The sequence below is a fragment of the Oreochromis aureus genome, linkage group 7, assembly GCF_013358895.1.
Source record: "Oreochromis aureus strain Israel breed Guangdong linkage group 7, ZZ_aureus, whole genome shotgun sequence".
In the NCBI taxonomy this organism is placed as follows: domain Eukaryota; kingdom Metazoa; phylum Chordata; class Actinopteri; order Cichliformes; family Cichlidae; genus Oreochromis; species Oreochromis aureus.
The window spans coordinates 35136149-35153329 of NC_052948.1; the positions used below are offsets into that span (position 1 = coordinate 35136149).

Below are 17181 nucleotides of genomic sequence, written 5' to 3' on the forward strand. Positions count from 1 at the left end.
CTGGAAGTTGAGGAAAAGTTGATCTCATGTCTCAGAAAGCTGATTCTGTTCATCCAAGTCCTCTTCAGTCTCCAGTTCAGACCTGTACACAACACACTGCGATGCACTGTGTATTCTGACACCAGTCATCACAGCCAGATTTGAGCTACAACAGCTCGTCTGTGCATCAATGAGCCTCGGCCGCCCATCAGCCTGTTGCTGGTTCACCACTGCTGCTTCCTTGAACCAGTTTTGATAGATACTGACCAGTGCACAGCAGGAACACCCCACAAAAGCTGCAGTTCAGGGGATGTTCTGACCCAGTCGTCTACTATTCACAATTTGGCCTTTGGTCAAACTCGCTAAAATCCTTACACTTTTCCATTTTTCCTGATTTAAGGACAGAATATCTCCTTTGCTCCATTATATATCCTACCCACTAACAGGTGCCACGATGAAGAGATAATCAGTGTTATTAACTTTACCTGTCAGTGGTGAAAACATTGTGCCTGATCGGCGTCACTATAATCAATGATTTTACAGAAGAGAACACACAGAAGACAGACGTTTCTGTGCAAAAAATAAATAAATAAATCAGAGCTTGACAATGTTGAATAACATAAAAACCAAAGTGTAGTGAAATAAACATGTCAAAGTGCATCTTATCTTATTTCTTGCATTCTTGCATTAGCCTGAAGACAAGTTACCCATAACTTAACAAATCACAAACTTATTTTTCACATGCATGAGAACATTACAGGTCAACAGGGCTGCAGGGCAGGAAGTTCTTCAAGTGCAACATCATCAGGCTGCTAAGCTTCCATTACTTGTCACCAGAAAATGAAGCACAATAGGCAAACCTCTCAGCAGGAAATGCCCTGAGGTATGGAGAGGTGTGACTAAAACTCCAAACAGAAGAAAATTTTATAACCTCAAATCTGTATTAATATGTAAGCGTTTGTCCCAAATAATCATGAGATCATGAGATTTCTGATTTCTCACAGCCCCAACTATTTAACATTAATATTACAGGTTCAATTTTGGCTTCTTGGGCCATCATTACATGCGCTGTTTACTTTACAAGCTCAGTTAAAACTAATAACTAGGTCATAAGGAAGCAACAATCGCCTTTATGTCCCCATCACACTGAGAGCACCTTGAGTCAACCAGCTTATTAATTCTGTAGATGAGCTGGCAGCCCAATTAAATTGCTACAAATAGCAACATGTCCCACCTCATTAGGGACGGGCACAACTTTTTCCCCTTCAGTCTACGTTTCCTGAGGGAAGAGCTCAGACTGTGTGTGTGTATGCGTGTGCGTGCATATCACTCAATCCTGTTTACTGCTAAAAGAAACAGTCTTAACAGTGCAGTGCACACACTGCATGCAAACTGGGCCAGGACCACACAGGTGAAAGAATAAAAGACTCTTTAAAAGTCAAAAAAGAGGAACAACATCAATCTCCTCACACACAGCCATTCTCATCGTCAGAATTGGAGTAACATTAACCCTATTGAAATGATTATTTAACCTTTTAATAATAACAGTTACATTCATTCTGCTATTAAAACCTAGCAGGACTTCTTATCATAAAGAGATTATAAAGTGAGGCTCCAAATGGGCCAATTACCCTGCCCAACAGAGGTTTTTACTGGCCCCAGATCAGTGATAATCCTGAACCCTGTGCTTATTCTAGTTTACTGTATTTTTCTTCCATACCTGTTTTTGTTATAATCAATTTCATTATTTGCTCTTTTTGGTTAAATAAAGGTTGGATAATTGAAAATAAATACATTTGTTCATCGATATTTTGATCGAGCCCCATGTTGTGCGAGATACTAGGATGACTACACAGACCTGAACTGTGACTATTTCATGTGGTTCACACAGTCTGTGTAGTCAAGGACACAATAAAAGAAAAAAAAAGATAATATTCCGCTTTTACTGTTGCCTAACAGAAACAAATTCTCCCCTACACAGCCCCGAGGTTCACTTAGTTCCCAGCTGGCATATATTTGATTTTTGATTTTTCAGACGACCTACTGAAAACTATTTAAAAACTAGGCAACCAAGTCATGATAACTAAAAAGAGACATTGCTAAGATGCACCCCTGTTTTAGTTAGCAGGTGTAGACAGCAGAAAGAAAATAGTTCTGGTATTAAACTTCCTACAAAAAGGTTTGTGGATTTTCTTTGAGTAACCTGATCAATAATTTCTAGAACATTTTTTTCCAAATGTATTTTTGGGCATTTTAACACCAAAAGAAAAGTCCCAAATCCTTTTACTTTATGCTTTTACAAAGAACGCAAATGTGTCTACATCAGATATCTTTGAAACACCAAAACAGCCTCGATGCATAAATGGCAGCACAGACCAAAGATATAACAAACTGACAGTAGGATAAGCTGTCCCTTTTGAAAATACAGAAATGTTACTACTGCTGCTGCTGCTACTACTACTACCCTGGATTACTCACTGTAGAAATCAAAGTTTTTTAAAGTCTAAAAAACAGCAAACAGTGCCTTTTTAGTAACACATTTATAAACCTAATGAAGAAGAAATATTGTCTTTGCCGAAATGCTATTAAAAAAATAGCACTATTAAAAAAAAACTTCCACAGTGGCTTTGTCTTAAACGTGTTCTAAATATGAAGCTCTCACTTTTTAAAGCCAGTGTCCATGAAGAGCTGCTGATGTAAGCGGTCTTCACTCCCCTAAGCGCCAAGCATCTGTGGCATACCACATTATCAGCCAGCCACAGCGAGGGTCGCTTGCTTTGTTAAAGTGTGTGTGTGTGTGTGTGTGTGTGTGTGTGTGTGTGTGTGTGTGTGTGTGTGTGTGTGTGTGTGAGAGAGATGATCTTCTGTCACCCTCCCTCTCTCACTCCCCCTCCGTTGCTCGACCCTTGGGGGCGAACTAGCCCATTTTTGGAAGAGAGCGAGATACGGGAAAACGGCAGAGATAAAGAGGAGCCCGGAGAGAGGGTGTGTCATGAATTATTTATGACCACCTCCTTCTGGTGCCTCACGTTTCACAGTAAGGCTTTGAGTAAGTTTAACTATTGCTTCAAGGAACTTCCTGCTTTCAACGTCTCTTTCTGTTATTAAGAGGAAGAAAAAAAAAACGAAACAAAAAAACCTCAAACCTGCCCACCATTAAACGAAAACTCACAGTTTGATTCACGTCACAGTTATTTAGATTAGCACTGAAGCAGCACCTGGGTTTTGGTGTCAGTGGCAACATTAAGTAAATAAACAATTTCATTTCATTTAATAAAAACTCTTAAATATAGAAGAAAAAAACTTTACACAACTAAAAACTGTCAATAGAAGAAGTAATAATGATCTACAACTACCGAAGAACGTTTGCATGCAAGACCACTGAGTTAACCAACTCTGACTGTTTGATTAAAACATTTTTAACCTCGCAGCTCTCTACTAAAGAGTCAGAGTAATGTCTGACTGTGCCACTGTGAGAACTGATGGTCTTCATCTCACAGCAATTTCTTTAACTGGAGGACCACGCTGGTATAGACAGCCAAGGGTCACACACACTGGATAAATTAAATAAAATGTGATACACTAAACTCCAGGAATTTGGGCGACATGACAAAATAACTTTTACTATCACATATTTGCCAGAAGGCCTGAGTCTTCGCTTCAAAGAACAAGAACCTTCTGTTAGAAAATATTTTATAATTTGAAAGGAATTTATTTGGTCCGTGTGTGGTTATAGTGAAAACGCTTTCTAATAATACACTTTGAGCCGTATTGACTTTCAAATGAACCGATATTTTCCTCATGTACTCATAAGCACCACTGCATGAAATACAAAGAACTCAGAGACAAACCTTGTTTATTATTATTGTTTATACAATAATAATAAATTCAGAGGATCAAGCCAATTTTTTGATCAAGTTAAACAATAATACTGACTCATTACAGCTTTTCCTCTTCGGCTGTACCTCTAAACCTCATCCCACATTTACCAAAAGCATCTTGATGACCCTAAAACTTTTGGGAAAGTTTTCGTGGTGGTCTGGGTCTATTTCATGAATTCTGCTCTCTACCAGAAAATCCTGAATTAGAACGTCCAACTATCAGTTGAAGGTCAAGAGCACATGTGTTATGCAGCAGGACAATGATCCAAAACACATCAGCAAGTGCACCTCTGAATGGCACCAAAAAAAAAAAAAAAAAAAGATTTTGGAGTGGCCGAATCAAAGTCTGGGCCTAAATCTAATAGAGGTGCTTTGGCATGACCGCAAACAGGCCGTCCATGCAGCTCTCTCAAAAACTCTCCAATGTGACTGAATTAAAACAACTCAAAGTGAAACATTTGTTGCCATTTATCATAGATGCTTGACTGCAGTTCCTTTTACCAAGGGTGGCACAACCAATTATTAGGTTTATGGGGCAATTACTTTTTCACTTAGGATATAGAATAGAATAATCCTTTAATTGTCCCACAAGGAGAAATTTGGTTGTAACATTGTAACATATGTATGTTTAGATAACTTTTTTCTTTTAAAAATAAATCAAAATTTAAAAACTGCATTTTGTATTGACTCAGATTATGTTTGTTATTAATATTAGAATTTGTTTCATGATTTGAAACATTAAAGTCTGACTAATGTTAAAAAAAAGAAATCAGGAAGGCAGAAAACACTTTCTCACAGTGCTGTATGTATATATTTTTCTTTCTTACAACTTTGGACATCAAAGCTGCTATGTTAATGGGTGAAGTGGGTGTGCTCATGTTTGTGTCTGCACAATCATTTCAAGATTCCTGTTTGACCCAATTTTCATCTCCCAGAAACGCCCTGCCTGACAGCGGACCAACAGTACTTGTGATTTTTCTCACACAGGCTAAAACAAGTTTTTAAGTTATTATTTTCTCTTGTTTTTAATGTTCTGTGTCTTCGTCTTCCTCAGTTTTGTTTGCGTTGATTTCCTCGTCTCCCCTTTTTCTTGCTTCCCGTTTTATTTTTGTTAATGACTTTTGGCAAAGGCATTTGGAGGATGGAGGAAAGAGGAAGCTTCGGCCTGCTATTGAAGATAATCAGACTTTCTGCCTCTCATTATTTGTGTGTATAAAGTTAATAAAAGGTACATCTTGTCACTTTGCTCCAAACTGTTAATTGAATTGGAGCAAAGTGACATAATAAACCCCCTAGCCACTTTATTATGTACACCTTGCTAATAGGTAGACTGCCTTTTGCCCTAAGAGCAGCTTCATGGTATAGACAAGATGCTGGACACATTCCTCACAGATTTTGGTCGATTTTCACATGATAACACACTGCAGACTTGTTGGCTGCACATCCATAAAGCAAATGACCCATTCCACCAGATCCCAAAGGTGCTGGATTGGATTGAGATCTGGTGACTGTGGAGGCCGTTTGACTGTAGTCAACAAAATAAAAACAGGGGGAAAAAAAGCACTTAATCATGATGTGAACCTTGTGACATGGTGTGTTATTGTGACGGTAGCAGCCATTAAAAGAAGGGTACGGTCTGGTCATAAAGCGATGGATATGGCCAGCAGCACTCAGTTTCAAACTAGGTTCATCTGGTTCTAATGCCTCTTTTCCACTATCACCTAGTTGGCTTGACTAAAGACTGTTAGTTAGTCTTCCATTACAAGTGAGTGCCACCTCAATATGAATGGGGTCGTTACAGCAAGGTAGTCCGAAAGTCCTGTGACGTCACTTGTTTGCGACACAAACACAACACAACAATGGTCTGGCAAGTCTGGCCATGTTCCTCTGACCTCTGGCATTTTTTACCTAAATAGCTGCCACTCACCGTTATCTCTTTTTCAGACCATTCCCTGTAAAACCTAGAGACGTTTCTGTGGGGACTCCTATCAGATCAGCAGTTTTGGAAATACTCGAACCACCCCATCTGGCAACAAGCATGCTACGTTCACAGTCACTTAAAACACCTTTCTTCCCCAGTCTGACTCTCAGTGTGACCTTCAGCAGGTTTTCTTCACCATATCTAAATGTATTCAGCTCCCACCATGTGATTAGATGATTAAATACTTGTCTTGACAAGCAGTTACGCCCAATAAAGTGTTCAGTGAGTGTATAAAACATGCCATGAGGTTCATAAAAGAACACTTCAAATTTTGTATGTAAATTAAAAAAAAATAATCCAAGAAATACTGAAAATACAACTCTTCAATCTGAAATGTTGAAAAAGTATGAAGTAGCATAGCAAGCACCTGAAGACTATATTTAAGTAAAGTACTTGACTAAATCTACTCTCCAGCATTGTGTAGCTGAAGTTTCTATCATGCGCTGAAGAACGCAGCCCTGAGAGTTAAACGTTGAACTGTTTGCCGTTTTAACCAGCACGGACTGCATGCTCTAATGCCTGTCATTGGGTTCCACAGTGTGATTTGCATTTACAACAGATTTCATACATGCGTGGCACATTTCACCTTCTGTCTATGGGCTGCAACACAAACAAAAGATGGAAGATCGTACTCACAACAGAAGGTCTTGTAAGCTCTTATTTCCGAAGGCAGGAGGAACAGCACAGTGCAGCACAGCATGTTGGTACAGAGACACTCAGGGGGAAAAAATACTCTAACCTGCTCTCTGTGGGGGCTCTCCAACAGTCTCATCAGTGCTTCTTGACACTGATGGCTATGTCTCACCTCAGAGAGGAGACAGGCTTCAGGGGACTGTTACTCTGAGTAACTCTTCATTAGGCTGCAAAAACTAGGGATGTGCCCGAGGCACACCAAAGACGAGGCAAAAATTTCAAAGCCACCTGTATGCATATCTGCAGAAAATAATTTTTACGTTGTCTGGAATGATCTCAATGACAATTTTGATTGTATTCTCAGTAGAAAGCACTTTAACACCTATAATTTTTTGCTTTGCCATGAGCAGGACTAGCTTACACTTTCACACAAACATACATTCTTGCTACCCAAGGATCTGATGCTGACATTACAGACGACAGTGTCTCACTCTCTCTCTCTGATGTGAAGATGAACAATCAAAGGAAAATGACAGGGAATGACTTTGACCTACTAAAAATGACCCAATGTATGTTGGTTGTGTCACAGTAAATGAACATATAATCGCTTGAACATAAAAATGTGTAATCACGTTGTGCACAGGTGCATGCATGTCAGCCTACAGGGAAAAAAGTTAAAAGATGATTTCTAAACAATGTGATCAACTGTTTAAAATGGCTTTAAATATGTGAGCAATATTTATACAATCTACAAGCTCAACCACTGGACTGGGTGCAGTTTTGACTGTTTTCCCACTCTTAAACTAGTCGATCAGTGAAATCTTTTTCTCCTGTTAGAGGAAAGCAAAAACCTGCGAAGGCCACTGTAACATTAGCTCTACTCCGGCAGATTTTCATTAAACCGAATGGGGTAAAAAGCCGGTCGCCTTGAGTCAAGTCATGCAGTTGTGCCATGACAAGGAGGTTCTGATATTTGTTGGGATATGTTGGGAGATAAATCTGTCATCAGCAAAGAAAGATGCAAAGGTCACATACTCTAATGATCATATCAGTGTTTTTTTTCCATGACTTGCAGTACATTCTTTTTTTAGATGAAGATTTTTTTTTTTTGCCTTTATTTGACAGTTTTGCATTGAAAAGCAGACAGAAAAGGGTAGAAAGAGCAGGGGACACAGCAAAGGGCTGAAGGTCAGTCTCAAACCTGGGTCACTGCATTTCAACAATAAGGTACATGGGAACCTGCTCAACCAGTGAGCCACACCTGCAGTATGTTCACTGCTTTCAAAATATAGGCTTGGCCTTACTGTCATGCAGATCTAAGTAGCATATCCTTAAGTTTTTTCATAGAGTGCACGTACAAATAATGATCAACAGCTGCCTAGAAAAAAGAGCAAGTGTATGCCAGTGTTTTTTAACGTCTCTAGAAGTGTGATAACCCATCAGAGTGTGAAAATATTGATTTACCTTTCTCAGCAACAGACAGCGTGCTGTTTAAGTACTGTTCCTCCACATTATATGTTGTGCTGTTTGCTGTGTTGGAGACCCCACAGGAGCCATGACAGTTGACCTTGATGGCTGCAGAGAGAGGACAGAAAAGAAGAGTCAATCTTCTGTCTTAAACAAATAGTTTATGATCAATCACAAAATGTAAAAAAAAAAAAAAAACAAAGAACCCCACCATCTTTGCTTTGCTACTGAAATCTCCCATTAAATTTAATTCAGGATTCTTTAAGTTGCATATCTTTGTTGTCTAGTGCCTGTGGATAGATGGTGATTAAGACTAAAAAGCTTGCCAAAGATATGACACCAACTTGCACAATCCCAAAATTAAGTTAGCTAGTTAGAACCATTATTGAAACAAATTAACGTTTGTCTATGTGTCTATGTGGTTCTGAATTTAAATTTGCTGTTTTGAGGTTTGTTGTTTATACGTAGCTTCCATTAACTACACAAGGTGAATGTCAGCGAGTCTTGTGGCAGTCGCTGTCTGTGAAAGTGCTGAACCTCAGCCTTGACTCATTTCATTGTATTTCTTTGGGGTTTTTGTGTATTGACTTTTTTTTTCCTCTCTTTGTGTTTTAAAAGCCCAACTAGGGAAAATAAATAAATGCAAACACTTCTTTTTATTTATTTAATCTACTAAAATGGATGAAGTAAAATTGTCTCCATGACTTTTTAGTTGACAGAAATCTAAACTGTCATCAGAAAGCAGCCAGTGTTTATACAAGACTGGATTTTGGCAATCGTTTTCCTCTTCTGCTATCCATATGGACTGCTCACCTGCAGGGAGCCAAAGCCCAGTCAAACGTGCCGACAAACAGAGACCATAAAGCTTCCACTACAAATAAATCTCGTCCCTGTCCTTTAGATTCTGCATTCTGCGCAAATATCCATTAATAGAGAAGAAATATAACCATAAAAAAAGTGTCCAGTGCAGCAACCATGTGTGCTTCTTGCACTGTATGTTTTGATCTTTGGTGGGTTTGTTTTACGATTTTGCCTGTCCCAGACCATTTTTCAACCAAGCAGTGTTTAACCTACGTATAATCTCATCCATGATGACAGCTATATGCTGTTTGTTTTTGGAAGACTGCATGTAAGCACCAGTGCATGGATTTTGAAAATCCCCGTCTTTAGACTCTGTGCAGGGAAACACCTATGCAAACAGACACAACTGCTGTACCATATATAATATGCTGGATAAGCAGTTATGAAAGTAGATGGATGGATGCATGTTCTTGGAAAAAATAAGAAGTCCTCTTATTTTACTGCAGTGAGTTCAGGCAGCACTGTATAAAAAATACAGACCAGCACTGATTAGCATAAGAATGACTCACAAAGAGGGGACACTCTACTAAATCACTGAGGGCCTGTCCTGTTGGTTGTGTGCATTCTGCAGCAGTGATAAATAATCTGTCAGAACAGGCTGTGAAAAGAGTCTGAGTAAACAGATGGCGACCAGAAACCTTATTAGGGAACTGTTGTGAAACTGAAGAGGGTTTTGTATATAAAATGATGGTCGCATCAAGTGTGACTAGTTTGGATTATAGCACTGCTTCTGCTTTAGCAGGCAAATCCACAACTGGGTGTTTGTTGTGATGCAATAGGTTAGATAAATCACAATGTTACAGCACAATGCCTGAATGTACCTGGACGAAAAGCAGTTCAACTAAACATCAGTCCACAGGATGTTGTAACTGAAAGAAGGTTCCGCTCGCTCAGCGTACAGGAAACCGTGTTATCTTTTCACACTCAACCCTGTATCATTTCTACTCTGCAAGCAAGTTCACACTGATGTGACTGACGTCAGCAACAGCCAAGAGAAACAAAAACTGTTTAAGTGATTCTCAGGAACAAGCTGACCTCAGCCTCTACCTCATACACTCAAAAAAGTGAAATTGGGTAGTTATTACATTTACAAGAGTTTCTACGGTGAACGTAATTAAATTGTGTATGATCTGCATGAAATTCAACAACTTCACGCTTTATTTTTGTTGAGATGACGTCACCCAATCAAGCAAGAGTGGTTAGTTGCCTGGACAAGATCACGCAAGATTTCAAACCCCAGGAAAATCACTGGCGTTATAACAGGCAGAAAGGCATCAGCATACACCACGTGTATGCTATTGCTATTTATTGTGCTTTGTGACAGCTCGGTGGTGCGGTGGATAGCACTGTTGCCTCACAGCAAGAAGGTCCTGAGTCCTTTCTTTCTGTATGGAGTTTGCATGAGGAAATGAAAATCCTCTAAAAACATTCACAAACACACACTCAGAAACACTACCATTGCGACAGACGTTAGACGATTACACAGAAAGATGGTGTAACCTCTGTATCGCCTTTTCATAAAGCAGATAGAAGGGCTAATGTCTCATGGTGACACCCAGCTTTCTTTGCTTTACATTTTTATCAGAGAGCCACAGCCACTGATTGCAAGGTCGGTGGTCCAATCCCTGGCTCGTCCAACCTGCATACCGAAGTATCTTGGTGCAAAATAGTTTCCACTGGAGTGGGAATTTTAGGTTACAAAGTGCTCAGGCATATAAAAAAATGCATGGGTGAATGAGGCTTGTAGTAAGAACGCACTCTGAATCCACAAATTAAGAAGAAAAGCACTGTACAAGCAATAGTCCACTGTACCTTTTCCTTCCATTAAAAGTGTAAAACCTAAGCGACTGACCCTGTTAGATTTGTATTTCTGGCAGTGTTGGGAAGTAACTACTACTACTGTACAAATACTTAATTACTGTACTTAAGTAGGAGTTTCAGGTACCTTTAGTTGAGTTTTTTTTTCTAACAAATTTTTACTTTTTTACAAATTTAAAACAGGCTCGCTTTTGGTTTAAGTCACTTGAGGGGCATAATTTCACATCACTGCAGGCCTTCAAACATTGATGTGGTTTGAGCCTCAACAGCGAACAAATGAAAGCCAATCCTACTGGCCATACTGTCAGTGTAGAAGATGGAAATCAGTCAACACAATTCATGAAACATCTGCTTACATTCAGTTCAACTGAGTTGTGTAAATCGCAGCAGCAGCAGCACATGTCAGCTGATCACAGCTTGTAAACAAACAAACAAAATCTACTGGCGCTCACAATAGAAATAATTTGAGTTGTGATTCTTTTCCCCACACTGAGCTACTACAACTAGTTTCAGGGCTCTTTCACCTGCTGAATCCCACTTACAACCCCTGACTGTACTCATTTTACTGTTTAGGTGTGCAGGCAAAGTCACCCTCAATAATGTAGGCAACGGAAAATACAGCTATTTTTATAATTGGCCTTATCTTTCTGTGCTCATGTTCTGAAAAAAAATCCCCATAAAACTAACTACACCTATGAGCTATTTGGAGATTGCACTCACATGGTATTTTGCCCCATTTAGTAGGGGTGCAACGATACACAAAATTCACGGTTCGATTCGTTTCGATACTTTGGTGTCACGGTTTGATATTTTTTCGATACAAAATAATGTTCATGCCTTTTTTAAGTTATTAGAATTATAAATATTTCTTTTAACTCAAAAGTACAGAAATTAAATTAAATTTTGCTGAAACAACAAAATAATAAAAAAAACAAATATATCTGATGGAGAAATCACTCATCTGTGGAAAAGAGAGTTTATTACAGAGAAATGTCTCTTTCCAAAATAAAAGCTATTTTGTCGACAGCAATAAAAGTAGCAATTGCCCTGTCTGTCTCTTTTACCCTCTTAGAATGATGTGCTAACGGCTGTCTAAATGACTTGGGTAAAGTTTGTAGCAGGGTTTTAATAGTTTTGCAATTTTCATTAGTTTTTATTTTTATTTCGTTTTGACTTCAGATTTTCAATTTTATATTAGTTTTAATTAGTTTTTACCAATTGTTTGCTAGTTTAGTTTAGTTTTTATTTTTTGGAAAATCCTTAGTTTCAGTTTAGTTTTGATTAGTTTCAGTTATAGTTTTAGTTGTGTTTGCAATAAAGTGTAACAAAATCCCAGTTTCATCATATCAGTCATTCTCTTCTGCTTATCCTTGGGTATGTTGCTATTCCATCTACCATACCCTGCACCCTGCACAGGTCGCCTGTCTGTCGCAGGGCTAACACGCAGAGACAGACAACTCACGTTCCCACCTATGGGTTCTTTAAATAAATAAATAAAGGCAGATGAACAACCATTGATACCAGGCGACTATAAAATGTATATCTTGGCCCCAATGAGACTATTAACTCTTGCAGCACCGGGTGTTAAGGCAATTGACTGACACAGTTATGTAGATCTCCCAGTCCTGTTGTCTCGGGATGCATCACGCTGCCTTGCCTGGGGTTAGCTTCTGTTTCTGGGGATGAGGGTTGGGCGTGCTCCCTTACCTTCTCCAGGTAAGCTAGGTTAGCCTTCTTGTGTGAGCTTTTCAAGTGCACTTTAAGGTTTGTGGGATTTTTTTTCCTTTTAGAAATGTCCCTCATAATTTGTCTCTTTCCACTACAAGGCACTTGCTTTATCCAAAACACAGTCATATTCAAAGTAATCCCAAATTGGACTCTGGCGCTTTCTCCAGACTTTTCCTGACATGATTCTGCGCGTGGACGGAGCAGCGACACAGACGACTCGACTAACGTACTGCCACCTGCTGGCATAATGAGACACAGCAAGAAAAAAACCTGGAAACTAAACTTCTTTTTCACCCTTGACTATTGTATGACACGCAAACATCAACGAAAACTAAACACATTTTTGCAATAAATTCAGTTAATTTTAGTTAGTTTTGTGAACACTCATTACAGTTTTAGTTAGTTTTCCTTTTTTTGTTTTTATTTTTATTTCCGTTAACGAAAATGTTTTTTCACTTCTAGTTTTCGTTATTTCGTTAGTTTTCGTTAACGATAATAACCTTGGTTTGTAGCATGCGTGCAGTCATGGATGTGCAATCATATTCGCTGTGTTCCGACCGATGTAATTGAGCATTGTGTGGCACATTCGACATACTGTTATACTTTTGTCCACGACGCACTTAAGTAGGGTCATACTTCACATGAAAACCAAAATAGTTCCAAACGCCAGATCTGAATGACGGTGGATGAGGTTCAATTTCTGGTGGCGTTGAGGCAGTTGCCATGCTAACTTGAGTGAATGCATATGGGCAGTGCTCAGTGGATCTGCACTCGACAATGCAGCCTAGGCGGAGTAATCGAACGCAGATCCACTGAGCCCTCAACACAGACGGCATTGTCAGAAGAAAAGTTGATCAAATAAATTAAAAATTTTGTATCGTTCAATACATATGCGTACCGAACCGAAAGCACTGTATCGAACGGTTTAATACAGATACATGTATTGTTGCACCCCTACCATTTAGTCAATCTAGGCCATTGTTTTAACAACTGAAAAAACAACAACAACAACAACAACAACAAAAACCAAAAAAAACAAAACAAAGGACAAATGCATCAGTGCATATATAATAAAAATAGAAATACCAAAATCTAAAAAAAACAAAACCAAAATGAATAAAACTCAGTCTAAATAAGGTATCTAAAATAAAACAAAAATCTTCTTGGAGCAAGCTCTACCCTGGATTTTTGTCAATCCATGGTACCTGCCAGGAAAGCTGCTACAACCCGTGGGGGGGAGGGGCTCCGAGACTGGCAGTGGTAGGGTTTCACCACAATTTTTACTTGTGTTATTCAACAACACAAGTGATAAAACGTTTTTAGCATCTAAACTCAACACATTTGTTGCCAAACCTAAACCAGCAAGCAAAAACCAAAGAAAAACAATAAATAAATAAATCAGACATGAAAGCTCTCAAGGGGATGCAAACCTGGATTTCTTAGTCATTAACCCAGGACGTTGTCCCGCCACCAGTGCCTGTTCAACAGCTGCTTTAGTAGCAGCTGGAATATCAGGGTACCAAAGGACAGCTTGGGGAGAGGCATCTGACAAAGCTGCATTATACAATGCATTGGGATAAGAACACTTTGATCATGAATGACAGTTGTCAACACTACACTAAATCAGTTAAGATCTCCACAAAAAGAGAAAAAAAAAGCATAAACACAGACTGCGCTCTAAACAGTATTATGCCACAGACTGTTTGCCCAATCACAGGCTCACACACACCCACACAAGATTCAGCTCTGGTATCTCACTAAGACACACACACACTCTCTCTTGCTGTCACACTCTCAAAGTGGCAGATGGCTGAGCTCTCCACACCGCCAGGGCTGCTGGCACAGTTTCCGGTAAGAGGAGGGGCTTTTACTGTTAAAAACAAACCCCCCAAACTGCAGCTCACTAAACGAGGCGGTGCCCTTGAGCCATGCAGACTAAGTCCACTTACGGTCATTAATTAAAACTCATTGTGCCCCTCCAGCTATAAGCCTTATTCATGGAAATTACAGACACATTCATTCTCCCCTGTTAACACATAACGTGAGCAGTTATCACACTTGAGAAATGGAAAGCAGAGTGATATGACAGAAAAGAGATCCACTCATACCATGAGATATTATTTACAGATGTCTGCTGTGGAAACATTAAAAGCTCAGCCTCTGAAAGGTCAGCGCAGGGGTAATCTGTTAATATTCACAGTAGCAGCAGCAGGAAGAGAAGCTGCAGCAGTGCTGAATGGTGAATAATGTTGTCATGAGAGAGAAGCAGCTCTGGCAGTGAGACCGAGCGTCTGCTGCCTGACAATGGGCACGCATGTGGAGCCAGATGGACCATGAGCAAAATTAAGGCACTTAATAAGACACTTATGTAGACACAAAGATGATGTGTCATCAAGTTCCACCACAGAATCCCAAAAGAATACCTTCAACTTTGGGCTTGTCTGGTCCCTTAAAGGATTTTTAACGTACAAAGAGATGAAAAATTATGCAGATATTAGTGAGAAATGAAAAACGATTACCCTTATCAACCACCTCCTTGCTTTCTCATTTATCATTGGTGCTGATTGGGCGCTCAGCCACTCCTGCATGCATATAATAAAGGCACAGAAGGAAGAGGGGTTTATTTTAATTTTATTTTAATTTTTTGTCAGTAATCCTTTTCAGATTAACTGCAGCAACACTGTGGTAACTCATATGCTGAGCTCCTCTGAATCATGGTTTTTAGGGACTATGAAACATTCTTATGTAATACCTGGAGGAAATGTTATTCTCTGTGAATAATCCATTGTAGTATTAGGGTAGGTTAAATGCAGACTAGAAGCTGCTGGTTAGGGGCAGCACCTGGGCAGCCAAATCCAGCTCTAAGCCCCTGCCTTGGTCAAGGACACAGTGATCGGAGAATAACCTAACATGTTTCTGATGGCGGGAGCTCGCAGAAGAAACTAACCAAGCCTGAGCACCTACAGACCATGCAAACTCCACCAAACCTGGTATGGGTGAAACTCAGGGCCGCTTTGCTTTGAGGAAACACTCCTAAGCAACAAACCACCATGCTATCTTACATATATGTATGTGTTAAAGTTCATAAAATCAAACAGGTTAAACTGCCACCATGATGTCACCCATTGATTTTGGTGTCCTAATTATGGAGTTTCAACTTCTTCAACTGAGTACCAAGTTAGCAGTTGGAGCCATAGAGTGTAGAGGTACAACATAAAGACATATCAGCTAATTAGTGTCAAGTAGGACTTACAGTAGCACTCAGACAGCGCAACTCCCACTAAAGGGCAAGTGTTATACTAAAACTTTGATGTTTTATGATGTTTTTATTACAATACCCTGTTATGTGGGGTATACTGAAAAATATATTACTCGATATGAGTGGTTAAAATTTCAGAAGCAACTTTAATCTTGGGTGCCAACAATGAATGCCAAGTTCAAATGCTTAGGCACCCAAGGTACTCATGTCCACTGAGGTCTAGTATATTGTTGTGAAGTTTGAAAAAAATGTGGGTAATATAAATTTTCTCACATTTGGTGGGAATCAGCTCAAGCTGTTATTGGTATCTACCATCACACAAAATAATATATTGAAAACTGTGGACACTAGACTGCTAACGAAACTGAAGCACAAAACTCTCAGATGTTCTCTGAAGAAGTCCAGTTCAGTGCCTCCAATTTACAGATGTGGGGCCTAGCAGACACCGATTGGCTGCCTGTCTCTGGACACCTTCCAATAAACGCAGCAATGTCCCGAAGTCTTTTTCCTTTTAAACATCCAGATGGATATACTTCAGGAGCCAGCCTCAAGTGGCCATTATGGTTTTTGGCACTTCCAAGTCCCAAGCTGAATTTTTTAAAGAGCATTTGATGACATTTAATAGGCAAAACGAGAAGATAAATCCAGCTGCAATGGCACCTCAAAAAGAACAGTATGTTCAATTGCAATATATCAACAGTGTGACTTTCTTTTAATCTTTTGACAGGCTGTCAAAGATGGGAACTTTTGTTATCATTTCCAAAGGACAATATGGCAAGCACATGTGAGACACTCCAGATGTAATGATATTATCACACGACTATACTGTCAGTGTTCTGCAGGCTTCTTCACAAACTTGAGGGGTTTAAACACTGAAATCCTGAGGCCTACAAATTTTTAGTCTGGTTTTGCAAAGCTGACAATCAGTTTAGATATGTCACTACAGGAACCTGCAGTTCTTCACCAGCTTGCAGCCTGACGGAAACTGACACTCAATAGTAAGAGGGAAGCATGCTCTGACTCAGCAGCTGTCTGATTCTGATGCCAGCATGGGAGTCTGTCCAGGGCTTCTTCATGGCTCAATGAGGGTGTCCGTAGGCAGAGATGATCTTGGTGTTACTACTCATTAGACTGCACGAAAAAAAGACCGTGTAGGCAGACAGATCCAGGAAATAAGCTGTAAGCGACAGCATTTCTGGATCCAACATGACCTACATCAGATAACAGCCTGATAGAAGAAAACGTCAAACAATGTGCGGGTGAGTCATGAGGATGTGAGAGGAAAGGTGAGGCATTCTAAAGAGTGAGTGGTTGAGTTGAGGAAGGTGAGCAGAACAAATGCAGTTTTATTTTGTACATTTGGTGGCAGACCAAAACATTTTTAGCATCTAAACTCAACACATTTGTTGCCAAACCTAAACTAGAAAGCAAAAAACCAAAGAAAAACAATACATAAACCAGATATGAAAGCTCTCAAAGGGATGCAAACCTGGATTTCTTAGTCATTATCCCAGGAAATTGTCCCACCACCACCCCTAGCTTCCCAATGTGTGAGCCAGAGCTCAGGGCAGGTT

At 39.6% G+C, this 17181-nt stretch overlaps 1 protein-coding gene across 1 annotated transcript in view; it reads right to left on the reverse strand.

Annotated features, from left to right (window-relative positions):
• Window positions 1-17181, reverse strand: part of arrdc1b (arrestin domain containing 1b) — a 44545-nt gene that overhangs the window by 12039 nt on the left and 15325 nt on the right. Inside the window, exon 2 of the mRNA XM_031739009.2 lies at window positions 7939-8049. Within this exon, the coding sequence (XP_031594869.1) occupies window positions 7939-8049 (111 nt within the window). The remainder of the gene's footprint in view (window positions 1-7938; window positions 8050-17181) is intronic.